This window comes from Plectropomus leopardus, chromosome 17 (genome assembly GCF_008729295.1).
Source record: "Plectropomus leopardus isolate mb chromosome 17, YSFRI_Pleo_2.0, whole genome shotgun sequence".
Taxonomy (NCBI): domain Eukaryota; kingdom Metazoa; phylum Chordata; class Actinopteri; order Perciformes; family Serranidae; genus Plectropomus; species Plectropomus leopardus.
In genome coordinates this window covers 17,053,113-17,067,079 of record NC_056479.1, presented here as the reverse complement: position 1 = coordinate 17,067,079, position 13,967 = coordinate 17,053,113, and the positions used below count along the sequence as shown (strand labels likewise).

Here is a 13,967-nt window from a genome sequence, read left to right as displayed (position 1 = left end):
TAACATAATAACAAATTTAAAGCTATTTAACATAATTATTATAATTTATAATAATACATTCAACATTTATCATTTTCTTTGTGGGCCAATTTTCAGGTTTTTTTTTTTTTTTGCACTTTAAAAAAAATAAACAATTCCTTGCCTATTTCTACATATTATTATCTTAAGTTGGTCATTGACGCCTTCCCAGGTCTCAAAGTGTTTAAAATAGCCCATGTATCTCCAAATTGGTCCAAAAACTGGATAAAATGTGGTTCAGCAAAGTTGTTGGTTTCTGGAGAAGTTAGAGCGTGACATCACATCTGGGATGGGCGGGGCTAACATGTGCACCGGGCTGCTCTGGATGCATATCAGCAGGCGGCCAACAACATCAACGCACACACATTTAAAACGGCAACTGGGGACAAACAAAACAGCAACAAGCTGGAAAGTATCACCTCAGAGTGAGCTTACATATTCAGAGAGAGCCTGCCATCAAGTAGAAACCTGGGAGGAGGTGAGCGGAGACAGAGGGAAATAGAGAGACCGGAAAGGAAGGGAGGAAGGTATCCGGATTGTTGCGGCCGCTTGGCGAGAGACATCCCCGGGCAGAGACGCCTGCGGCAGCATCAGGACCGCCAGGATGGAGGGGGAGAATCACGGTTGGTCCCACTTTTACACAGGCTGTTTGCCATTTTGTGGAGCCCCTGACAGCACCATGAGTGTGTGTTTTTTTTCAGCATTGCTGTCTACAGTGTTCGTGCTGTGCTGAGCCAAGTGTAGAGAAATGACAGCATAGATGTTCATACTGCTGCCAGTCTGAATGCTTGGTGGGACTGTTAAGATGACAGCATGACTGACTGTACAGTGCTCATGCATTATTTCCAAAAGAGATTTATTATTCGTGTTAATTAAACTGACACAGAAAAGGTTTTGTATTAATAAGCCATCTTCAAAACAGGTGTCCCCTGTAGTATTCGTTGCCAAAAGGATATAAAAATAATCTGTATGATGAATTATTAAGCATGGCACTGCAGCTATGACAGCATGGGCACTGTAGAAATCCACATATTTACACACTAGAATGAATGCAGTGTGAACGATAGAAATGTCCCTTTTCTTGTGGGAATTAAGATGCAAACTGATTTATTCATACCACGCTGGCATCCAGTCTGAGGCACATAGGCTCTCCAGATGACACACTTTCACAAAATGCCTACTTATAAAATTGTCCTCATTGCTGTAAAACCATCTTTTACAGGAAGTTCAATGTCCTGACATCATGTATAGGGTGACCCACACCCTGAACCGCTGATGATGTCAGGCTGTGATGAGCTGGCTCATGGCTCATCTTAGGCTATGATAGACTTCATCTCAATTATTTAGCAGTTTAGTTTTTCTGTGAGCTTAATGCATCTCAAAATAGAACCACCAGCAATGGCCTCATTGCAAAACTGATGCTCTGTGGGGAGAAAAGAGGGCTGGTACCCCACATTGCTGACTGTGACTTACATGTAAGATATAAAAAAAAAGTTGAAGTCTAACGTAGTAGGATGAAGGTTGCTTGCTCAGAAAATTGTACTGTTTCACTTACCAAAAGTCTTTGCATTTTCATTAGGTTTTTGACTTATAAGTAAGGCATACATGGCCCAGTATGACTTCTGGCATGCTGCATGTTTGCTCTAGGCTTCCAAAAAGGATAATCATTTATTTGCAGTCCCCTACCCTTGTCAGTACCTTCCTATTTGCAATTCAGCTGAAGTCACCGATTATGTAATTATCTTCTAAAGTGTGAGGCACAGGAGAAGGGACATGCTGAAGCTCCCAGCACATTCACATACCACTCACACTGTCCCTGACACCTCCTTATTCCAATCGATGGCTTGTTGATCTGAATGAGTAAGTATAAGTCATATCATCTCTTCTGTTCCTGAGCACTGTGGCTGTTGAACTCAAGTCAGAGAAGGAGAGAGGATGGAAATAATCCATCCGCTGTCAAGACTCCAGCAGACGTCATTTTATTTTGGTGCAGCTGTGTTTGCTCTATTTTATTATTTATGTTGACATATGTATTTGCAGTGTATTTAACAGCCGTGCAGCGTTGAATCACCTCCTGAAAATTTTTGATGGGATTACCACACTGTGTTTTTGCACTCTGCTCCTGTGATGTTGCTAGGTGCCCTAAACCAGCTATCTTGGGATTCATTGGGTGCTGCTCCGTTTCAAGACTCACTTCAAAGGCTCTGAGCTGCACGTTGTCAAAATGACTTTGTTTTATCTTTTTTTCTTTCCGTGCTCTTTTGCCATCTACCTGCACCTGTCAGTGCAGCTCAGTTTCCCTTTGCATAATGAAATTTGTGCACACAAAGGAAGCAGTGTGGCGCCTTATAGGCGTGGTGCGCTATAGCAGCAGGTACGTGTGGTTGCAGTGGTTATGGGTGTCATCTCTCCTCCCAGTTTGAAATACAGTTGCTTCTACTGTTTTTCTGCTGCATACTGTCACCCTGAACCCATGTGATCAGACAAGTTTACTCCAGCACTAAGCTCCTCTCTTGTTCAAAGCACATTGAAGCTGTCAGCAGCAAAGTCTCAGTGGACTTATGCGTATTGCGCATATCATGTTCCTGCTGAGAAAAAGTGTGACGCGAAAGTCAAAACATAAAAAAGGAGAAAAAGTTGAAAAAATGTTACTTCAAAGTACATTTTAAATCACTTGTGCTGCAAGTTTTCTTCTTACTTACCCATGTGAGATGCCAGTCTAGAAATAAACTTGATTATTTTAATGATGTAAGCTGATTGGTGGAACCAGATAAACACATCATCCCTTTGTTTCTCATCTTTAAATCTCCTCCTATCACAAAGAGATGTAGATAAAGAGAAGCAGACAAAGGGAGGATGTTCATGCTTTGAGACAGCTGAAATGAAAAGTGGGCAGGATGCTGCAGGATGTTACTTAGCGCATTCAGGCCATATTTAGCCTGTTGAGCTTTATTCTGGCGAGTATTCAGTCGAGTCGTACCGGCAGAGGTGCTCGTTCTGCTCCCATCCAGCCAGTTGTTAGTCACTGCAGGTGATGCTAACAGAGTGCTGCTGTATGTAGGAGTTCCACCAACACAGATCACAAGGCTTTCTGTAGGTTTTATACCCAACTGTGGAAACACTTTCATCACACAGAAGACTTGTCTGCCTACCCGACTGTTTGAAGACAAACATATGACTGATTTCCATCAGAATCTCCCTGTAGACTGTCTGCAGAGGTAGATGATAAACAATGTTTGCTCATGACTTGTTTAGAGGATTTCAATTTTCTGTATGCAGTCTTGGGAAATGACTACACGTTTACATTACAAAATAATGTTCTTGTAATTTGTTACAATTACTAAGGAAAACCATGGAGTCTATGAGGAAAACATATGAAGACCTAATTAAAATACAGTTAATTATAATGTTGGTGGTTACAAAGGGGATTACAGTGGAAAAGTCTGTGACCCATCAGATTGTGTGACCAAGTACCAGACTCCATGAAAAAGTGGACCCTATATGCTGAGGCCTTTGCAGCATTCTGGGTTCGAGTCATACCTGTTGTCCTTTGCTGCGTGTTGTTCGTCGTTCTCTCTGTCTTGCTCACATTTCCTGTCAGTCAACCTGTCAGATGGAAGACAGTTGGGTTTTGGCATTGAAAGCGAATGGTAGGGTAAGGACAGTAATCTGTCATATCTGTCCTATTTCCACACATTTTTCAGCTTTATCGCCCAATTTAAAACATTTGTCAGAAAACTCATCAAAAAAACAATTAAATGTAATGAGTTGCATTACTTTAATGAAGTTAGATTACTTATTATTTTTAATAGGGTAACCAGTAATCTGTAACCTGTTATATTTCAATTAACCTCCCCAACACTGGCTTTGTGATACGAGTAAAGGTGTTGTTCCATGCTATGTCCACCTGATGGCATGTATGCACAACAGCTCAAATTAAGTGTTCTTGTAAGTCCAGTTCAAGGCCAGAACTACAGACAGCTTGCAGCATTGTGCAGAGAAAATCTCAACAGCCACTGTTTGTGCTAAACAAAGATGTTTGCTTCATAAATGCACATTAAACCACTTAGGCGAGGCTTCATCAGATATTGTTGTAATGTGGAAACGTATTTATTGCATGAGGAAGTGTTTTCTTCACTTGAGGGATCATCTACAAAACAGCACCTTTGCCAGAAGCTGCTTATTTAGGATTATTGCTCTGTTTGTAATGTGTTATTGTGGATTTGAGTGAGCTTTATTGCAATTATTCTATTATAGTGGGCTGACAACAATGTGTTTTCTCTGCTGTTTGACTGCAGATTGTTGGCTATTCACAGTTAATTGAACTAAGCATGTATGTGAATATTTACGCACCAAAAATCACTACAGTCAACAGCTTACAACAGTGATACTTGGCCTGGCTGGTGGGTCAAATCTGGCCCGGGGTAGGGTGCTGAGTGGCTCGCTGATAATTCTCTAATTCACAATAAAAAGCAATGGTTCGATATTAGGTTTTTTTTTGTACTTGTACCTTAGTGTAAATAAGGCGCCAAAGTGCATAAAAACATTAAAATGTTGCTTGTTTATATAAAAAGGACCCAGGATTCCAGGCTAACTGTTATATATTAATTCTTAATATTTGTATATTAACTGGCCCCTGGGCTAATTTCATTTTGCAAAAGTGGCCCCCAGTCAAAGCAAGCTGAGTATTCCTGGTCTACAACTTAAACTGTTAAAAATTTATGTTGCACGATACAAATAAAACTACTCCACAGCGCTACTACAGGTCAAAAACTCCACAGGGAACCTTCAAGTGCTGTTCAGGCTGGTTCTCTAAGTCTCTTTCTGTGTGTTGCACTTTGCTTGAAATAACCCACAAGGCCTTATGGGTCAACATTAAGCATAATGAATTGAAATTTACTGTTATTGCCGAAGCTAATTTGCCTTCATGGCTTTCATCAGGGTACTTACAATTTGCAATGTGGACTCAGGCAAAGCCACTTGACAGTTTAGTGTAATACATGTTATTCCATTTACAGCGATGAACTTTGCCAGCAGGGAGGACCAGGAACTAGGCTGATGAGTGCACTCTGCACACCTACTCACCATCTATCTATCTATCTATCTATCTATCTATCTATCTATCTATGTCTGTTTTCTTATTCATACCCTCTGCAGGTGTTCAGCCAGGTGCTGACAACACACTCTTATTCAGCGAGGTAATGTGGAGTCATGCAGAAGGTGGGGGTAATATGCATACTAAAAACGAGAAGCGAAACATTTGTGCTGACTTCACCACGTGCTGTGCTGCTGTTCCTCCTGTGACAGAGCAACTCCTCGGGGTGATGTGCAGCTGCAGCATTTTAAAGTGGTCAGGACTGACTTTGCAGTTCATGCATGGGTCACTGCGAGGCACTCGGCCCCACTTTTTTTGGCCGTGAACTGGGCAATAATTGTTCGGTCCGAAGTGATGTCATAGCCATGCAGGCTGAGGAAACAGCATCTGTCAGGTATACCTTGTTATGAGTTTGCCACCTATAGCCTGAGTCGCTGACATGCTTGCTCCTGATGTCAGCGTGACCGACAGAGAGGGCAGAGTTGAGAAATTAAAGTTATACTTTGCCGATTTTCAACCAGCTTCAAAACAATGTGGGTAGTAGGTGTCAGTGAACTGTGGTAAACTTTCCACTATCTAACCATGCAAAAGTCCGCCGGATGATGCATATTGATGCAAATTAGTCATCCAGCTGAGTTTCGCTTGCTCTCTGGGCTGTTGCTTGCCTGCCACTCATGCCACCAGCGTGGACACAAAGAGTATAGAAGCATATAAAGAGACACACCCCGCTCCTCACTGCACTGCCCATTTCTCTCCTAAAATGTTTTCAGAAACATATTTTAGCGCCATGTTTAGGTGTAACAGTGAGAGCTTCTGAACAGGAAGTGGGCACCATACTGTTTCTGGCACAGTGAAAACGGAGGCTGAAAAAAGTGAGATCAAATGGTAAAACTAAGCAGCGCTGACCAAATATAAACCAAGATTCTGTTACTGCATTGCCTATTTCTTGTCTCAAATGTTTTCAGAAACACATTTTAGCCTACTGTTTAACTATAATACTAGCTTATGTCTTGCCAGCTGGCTGTAGTTGTTTCACATATGCCAGTTTGCATCATGTCACCCACCAGCAGAAGCGTTTATTGGTGTAATGCAGCGCAGTGCATTAAGGTACTTGAGCAAAAGTGTCCTTTTTTGTCTTTTTTCTCTGGTCATGTATCACCATCTTTCTAGTGCATAGATGTTCTAGTTTAATTAAAAGGCCTTCTGTCCAGCAGTGAAATACTTCTATAATGAGTGACACTGAGTGAGAGAGGCTGTTGTTAAAGAGTGAGGAACACTTTGTGTGACTGACAGGTCGGCTAATTCAGAGTGGCAGGAGTTCAAGAGTGGAGGTAAACATTTCCGCTTTGCTCCATGAGAGAAAGTGAAAATCCAAAATGAAACCAATTGCTGTTGATTATGAGCGCATCTGTGACAGAACCAGACCTGTTTATTTTGTTGTGTGTGTATGTGTGTGTGTGTGTGTGTGTGTGTAAAAAAACCCTGTGTGTGTTATACAGCTCCGAGACCTCCAAAAATGCGATTGTGTCGTAGTGAATAACCTCAATAGGTGTGAAGATATAATCTAATCAAAACAAATGGCTCACAGTGTTTTGCCTGGGAGCAAATCATTTCTTCCATCCCGTTGCCAAGCAACAATGAAATCTTGATTTTATGTACAAAGCTTTTGAAGCCAAAAATGATGAGTGACTAGAGGCTAAAAAGCAACAGAGGGTAGAGCTGGAACTCTGACTGCACTGCACTAAACAGAGCGACGTGCTGATAGCTGGCCGTGCTTGTAATGCAGAGTGAAACTTTCTCCGTAATTGTTTCTTTAATTGGTTTTCCCCTTGTCTCCACAAATTATCAGGCAAATTTGGTCGCAGCAAAAAAGTAAAAACAAAGAGAGTTATGTCCTGATACTTTAAGATACGACCTGACTTTTCCATTTGCGTGTGCAATCTGTTATGTCTAAGAATATCTGCTTGAATTAACATGGAAAGTAGCAAGAGAGTGCAAGTGGGAGAGAAAGAGAGAGAGAAAGAGAGGGAGAGAGAGAGCAGAGGAGGATAGAGGGAGGCACCAGCACAAAAGGGGAACTGGGAGAAAGCAGAAGTGATTTCAGCATCCTGGCAAGTTGCACATTCTAATCGAGGAAGGGAAGAGAAAGTAGGTGAGTGTGAAAGCTTGGCGGAGGATTCATCCAGCTGAGGGGGGATTAGGTGCAGCAGAGTGACAGAGAGCAGGACCTTATAGTTGGAGTCTCTGCATGGACTGAACAGCCGGGAACTCGGAGTGACTCTCAGCAGCCACAGCGGGGGAGCCCGGGCCTTTCCAACATCTCTTTCAATCTGAATCGTCAGCAGGGAGCATCCACTGACGGAGACATTCACACGCTCATAGACATATCACACACTGAAGCTATGGGGTCAGTGAGTGAACTTTGCGTGTCCAGCCTTCAGACGTTCTTGTGTCCAGCTGTGAAGCCACTCCAGCAAGCTCCAGGTAAAGTGTGGGCCTTGCAATGCATTTTTTGATAGTTTAATTGTCGGCATGTGTCTTACTAATCAACAGGTTTGGATTGAAGGTCTTTGTGTGCACGTGTGACCGAACACATGGCTCCACCAGAGATGATAACAGATGGATAGAAACAGAGGGAGCTTCTTGAGGCTAAGGAAGCTCTCATTAACTTAAACCTCAGTGCGCACACACTTAGAGACAGAGAGAGAGCTAATGTTATTACTTCACTGAGCAGATCTAATCCCCAGCAGGTCTCACACACTATCTGCCGCCAGATTTGAACCTCACACATCCTTATTCACACAGTGTAAGAGATCTGCGTGCTGTATGGCAACACTGAAACCCTAAGGTGAAAACACAGCCACACATTTCTGCTCCTGCACAACCTGCTCTCCCCCTGTATGAAAATGGCTCTTCTTGCCTCTGTGTCCTTCAATAACGGGGTTGTGTTTACTGGAGATCACCTGCTAAACGTGGATAAACAACTCTCAGTGCTTCCCAGTGTAATTACAGATGGAGAAGTGGAGCTGGCTAAGACGTCGGCCTCTTTAGGAGGTGTTTTTATACTTACCATCTGTTCCCGGATTTATCCTTTCACACTGTAGTAATAGCATGATCTGGACTGTGATGGAGGTTTGTTTAGGGTTGGTTGTTAAGTGTCACAACTGTATTACACTGCACTGCAGGGTGGCACACAGGTTGCCATCGGGAGTGTTTGAAACTGTGTTGGCAGACAGTGTTGACATGACTAAAGCGGCTTCGCTGGCTTGTGGTGAATCAGCTGACTGCGTGCGTAGCAAGGGGAAACGGTGCTGTCTCAGTGATTTCAAAACACCTGAATCAGCACTACAGACGGGCGTAAAAAGATGGGCCTTACTTTTTTAGTTCTGGATACTCAAGGGGGAAGTAATCTGGATTGTTCTGGTATGAAGTATTTGGTGACAGAAATAGACATATGGGTAGAACTGAAGAAAAAGTCCTCTTATATATGACACTGGTTTGTCATTTTAATATTCAGCCTCCCAAAGGCTTAATTCCAGCTGTCACCCACATGCAAGTGTCAGTTTTTTTGCTTCAACTGCATTATAAAACATTCATGTCATGATGGCAGCCTTTGCATTTTAGACCCCAGGTGGTGGGAGGAGATTGGGCAGTGTTCTGTGAGTGTTGGTGTTTCTGTTTTTAATCGTGAATCATGCCAGTGATTCATATGTGACTCATCGAATGATCGTCCAGAGAGTTCACGCCGTATCTGCAGCACTATTAAATCACTCTTGAAAAATAGCCAAATGCTGTTTGATATGAAAAAACAAGTGCAAACATTATCAAGAAGTTATGAAAAAGTCACTTGGCAGCTTCGCTGGGTGACCTCAGGTCTTATTTCCCAAAGTCTCAAACTGTCACTCACTCTTAATTTGTATCTTAATGAAATATACACACGCACAGTGTTATGTCAGTGCTCTTTCAGACTGTAAATGTTACTGTGAGTCTAACTTTCACAGTCACTGTGAGTGTGACTCAACATGCCCAATTAATTTTCACAGGGCACAGGCTGGGACTGATGGCGGGAAGTGCATTGCCCAAAGCTGACGTGATAGTAATTTAGCTGATTAATATCATCGCAGTAAGTTACGAGTTCCGTCTGTGCTGTGAGGCAGGTGTGTCGCAGCTTTGTCTTGATTTTCTCTCATGGAAATTACACCATGTGGACGCCAGGGGCAGCTGAGGACAAAGTGATCCCTTTGGGAGCATAAACAAACCCATCAGCAGCAGCAGCAGCAGCGTTCAGAATATTTGCCAAATCAGCTGGTTGTAAAGGAGGGCACGGGCCCGTATTGACAGTGGGTAATGACACCAACATGATTATTGTTGTGGTTCTGTTTGGGGTCCTGGGCGTCTTTGTCAGCTTGAAAATAAATTACTTATTCCTAATTTTATAATCATCATTTTGAACTGACAACTTGTTTCAGACGTCTACAGATTACCTCTGTTTGGGTTATTACACACCCAGCTATAAAACATGGTTGAATACAAGTGATTTCCATATGCTCTGTATCTGTGGTTTATGTTCAAAGTACTTTTTTATACAGCAATAGCTCCCCAAAATCCCAAGTTAATGTGGATTTCTGCTATTTGAGTTTGTCAGAGGTTTAACAAAGAGTTTGACACTGGAGTCTAATTGGCCCCAAAACAAATGATATTACTTTGTAGTCAGATGATATGTACTATAAATATTCTGCCATATGCACGTAGGTTCACGGCTTTACTGTGAGCGAATTACACTTCCAGTAAAGGATGAAAAAAGCAGAATGCCTTTGATTGTTTTACTGGAAATAACTGTGAAAACAGAACTGGACATCAAAAGTGATTACAAATCAGAAAACCATGTGATTCCACAGAAAAGAGTTAGATCAAGGAAACCGGATTTAATAAGTCGAGGCAAGCTGTCAAATTAGTGTAAAACTTCGATTACTGGTAAATGCGGTGTACATGGCTCCTACTTTAGACACGGTATGGTGACATGTCAAAAAAAGGGGCAGTATCAATTAAAACAATCAAAGAACTACAATTAACAATACTAACTAATATTTCGATAGAGTATAACTGCATAAAACTGGGTAAGATAACGTTAAGCAGCAAATAACTTGTACTTCTACTAACTTTAAGAGCTTGCTAACTTTAGCTCTTTATGCTAATGCAGTTATTAGTTTGCTATTGATTGCCATTTTGTTGCTTAACGTTACGTTACTTAACTTAACGGATATATCGTAATTTTAGGTAGTATTGTTCACCTCTGTGTTATTGTAGGAGGCTTTGTGGGTTTTTCAAACTAATGAATGCATGCTATCATATCCCGATGATAGTATTCTCCACGTTTCATGGCATTAAACATATAATACACTTATGTATTAACAATAAGCATGATAAACAATACATATGTAACCTGTAAATGATCTGTGATTAGTAAGCTTAAAAGGCTTACTAATACAGAGACATGGATATGACACAATGTATTATATATACAGTCAGGAGGATACTTTATTTATCACAATAACTGCAATACAACAAAACAATGTGCAGTTTATCACAGTGGCCTTCAGATTATGAAGCGGGATAAACACATGGGATTTTCAACCTTAACACACTCTGTAACCCACATGGTTGATCAGTAAGCTCCTGTGTACATATACAGAGGAAGAACACAACATTTGTATGTTATAGATTTCATGTGAAGTGTTATACCACTGGTGATACAGATTGACGTGTCTTGGATGCTGAAGGAGACAGACTCTGCCAGCGAGCTGCTTCAAAGAGGCGTGTGTGGGAATCCAAACAGAGGCAGATGAAATCCACACAGCTCTATAAGCCAAATAAGATCCTTCTGGCTGCATGGGAGGATTTGTTTTTCTCCGAGTTCTTGGTTTTTATCTTGATGAAATGGCATGAAACGAACAGGCGTGGTAGCATGTTTGCTGGCGAACAGAAAAATAATGTTCTTGATTGTGTTTTTGTATTATCGTTGACATTTATCACATACTGTAACTCTTATTGTTGTACTGTAAATGCACAAACATGCATCAAGCTTTCATGCCTGCATACATGATTCATCTATGAACAAACAGACCTTTATTTTGTCATTCCGTAGTTGTTAGTCTGACTTATGCATAATAAATTATAGATGAACAAATGCTTTGTCCGCCCGTACTCTTTCACCGCTTGTTGGGTGTGATGTCAACTGCAGAAATGTATGCAGTGCAGAATGCTGCGAGTCTAGCCTGAGGAAGAGTGACTTCTAGACAGGCTGTCCTACTTCAGCAGCTCTCTGCATTTCACACCCTCTTCCTAAAATGGATTTGCAAAGTCATATTCTCTGACAGCAGTATTTCTGTATGTATATAGGTGAGGAAAATAGGAGAAAAATATATTCGACTATGAAGAAAATTGCCTCGCTGTTATGGAGAGTGTGGTGTATGTTAAAAATAGAACTTGATGTTTGTAATTGCCAAGTGATTGGTCGCCCACTGAGTGTTTTTCTCTCACATTCACATTGGAAAAGAGACATGAGAGCCAGATGTATTCATGGCTCATGTCAGTAATTAATCGCTCAGGTCCGCCCACCCTCTCACCCGGAAAATTATAGGATGGATTGATCCAAAGGTCTCATTACCTCTGACTGCACCTGTAAAAAGAAAGCAGTGGTTTCAAAATCAGCTTGTGCAATGAGTCATGATGCATGGAGATCCTAAACTCCCGCCACAGCTTATGCCGAAGAATGTCCGCCATGCATGTAGTAATCATACTGATAACAGAGACATTTTTCATGCTTGTTGTTCACCTCTTTCAAACAGGTGTGCTGAAATTATAACCTCCTGTATCTTAATTCTGGGAAGTTAGTTTTGTTTGTGAGTCAAAGACAAAATGTTAAGAAATATGAGGCAATTGCGTGGGTATTTGTATAACAATGTCTGGCTCCTTAGGGATCATTCATCATTTAGGGATCATTTTTAGTGATGTGTGTGTTCAGATAATGAATGATTGAAACCTTTATTGCCCCGTTTATTGCACCGAGAGCGAAAAAATATAAACGACAAAAAACATCAACATCCACACTGGACAGCACATAATAATATAAAAAAAATCATCAAAAAAACATCACTTAAAAACATGATCAAAGCATCTCAGGATTACATGAAAGAAATGTCAAGCAAGTTCAGTTAGAGAGGCTACTGTGCAAAGTTTCCTTACATGCCATTTCTTGTTTCTGCAGTTTGGACTGTAATTACAGCAGATGCTCAGCAGGGGTCACTCATGGCATCTTTTCTCATGGGATGGTTAAGATTATATTCCCTTTCCTCCCCCATCTAATTCAGGTTATTTAAACACATAGATTTACTTGTTACTTTGATTCTCAATCAACCTTGTGGTTTCAGGATTAACTCTGTCGTACAGTTACAGTCATACTGATGATTGTGGAAAGTTGACCACAACATTGTGCCAAGCACACACAGCTGGTCTTAAAGTCCCAAACCTAACCCTTCAGACACGTTTATCAGTTAAAGGTCATTTTACTGATTTTCTGCATTAAAGCCAGTGTTCCCACAGTCATGGAAAACCTGGAAAAGTAATTAAATTTCACAATCACATTTTCCAGGCCCGGAAAAGTCATTGAATTTTGTTGTGTGTAATGAAATTGTTACAGTACTCTTCCATGGATTACCTTCCACATAATGTTACATTAGAGCAGGTTTATTTTCTGAAGCTGTCCATGTAGCATAACTCTAATATGCATTGATGTGTCACACAGTTTGTTGTCAGTGAATTCAGTCTCTCCCTCCATGCATGCTAGCAAGCTGAAATTACATTTACAGGCAAGTAGGGACAGAAAAGAAAGGAAAAGTGGAAAAGTTTTGAAATTTTGCTCATGAAAATGTGTAGGAACCCTGCAAGGTGACTTTTATCACAATGTCTTCTCTACCTTTGGATGTTGTTCTCTAAACGTTTGAGAAAATGATGTACTCATTTACAGAAGAAAGGCTGCGTTATAAACAAAGGTCATGGAGTTTGAAAGATATCAATCACTAAAAGTCAGGATTATTTATTGCCAAAAAAAGGCATGAATAATCCAGGTCCAGGCACTCAACATGGTTTAAAGAATACAAAAGGCCTTCATTTCAGCAGGCTAGAAGCATTAAAAATACACCAATTCGTATTGGCTTGCACCCTCCTCAGGGTGTGAACCCTTTGAATTCTCGAACCGTCTTTAGTGCCTGGACCTCGGCCATTTCTGCCTTTTTTCTAGGAATAAGTTTTCCTCTCTTTTTTTTTGAAGAATTCCCCTCCATGATGCCAATGGTACTCTTGCTACCTTTTTCTGTCACATAAACGTCAGGATATCTCAGCCTTTGCTGCACTAATTTGACCGTCATTTTTCTCCCTGCTTTATTGCTGGAATATGCCATTAAATGCTGAATCTATGTTTCATAATCTAAAGAAAGAGACACAATGTGAGGGGGACATCTGACCACCATGGAGAGAGCTGTCATGCTGAATTGCTTGTTTAAAGTCAATAGCACTGTTGTCAGAAATATTGATTTATCAATTAATTGATAAATTATCAATTTATTTTAATTTATCAAATTAATCGCACACTTTATTAAGAGCTCCAATAGTTTTATCTCTACAATGCTTCGATCTAACAGAGATTTTAATCAGGCATTTTCAAAGTAGTATCAAAGTTAAAAATTCCAGTATCTTAATGACACAAGTCAGAAGTCACATTCGATGGTCAGCCAGTGGACAGAGGAATACAGGAGGCACCTTTCAAACATGAGAGCCAGGATTCCTGAGAACTGGC

The 13,967-nt window shown here is 40.9% G+C and overlaps 1 protein-coding gene across 3 annotated transcripts in view; it reads left to right on the top strand.

The window, feature by feature from the left end:
- Nucleotides 1–364: 364 nt before the first annotated feature.
- The window catches only part of cyth1a (cytohesin 1a), a 51,242-nt gene continuing 37,639 nt past the window's right edge, over nt 365–13,967 (top strand). The window contains exon 1 of one of the 3 annotated variants that reach the window (XM_042504950.1): nt 365–641. In XM_042504950.1, the coding sequence (XP_042360884.1) occupies nt 623–641 (19 nt within the window). In that variant the 5' untranslated portion in view covers nt 365–622. Of the gene's footprint in view, nt 642–7,268; nt 7,598–13,967 lie in introns of those variants that run through there. The other 2 variants (XM_042504947.1, XM_042504948.1) reach the window with 2 other exon arrangements.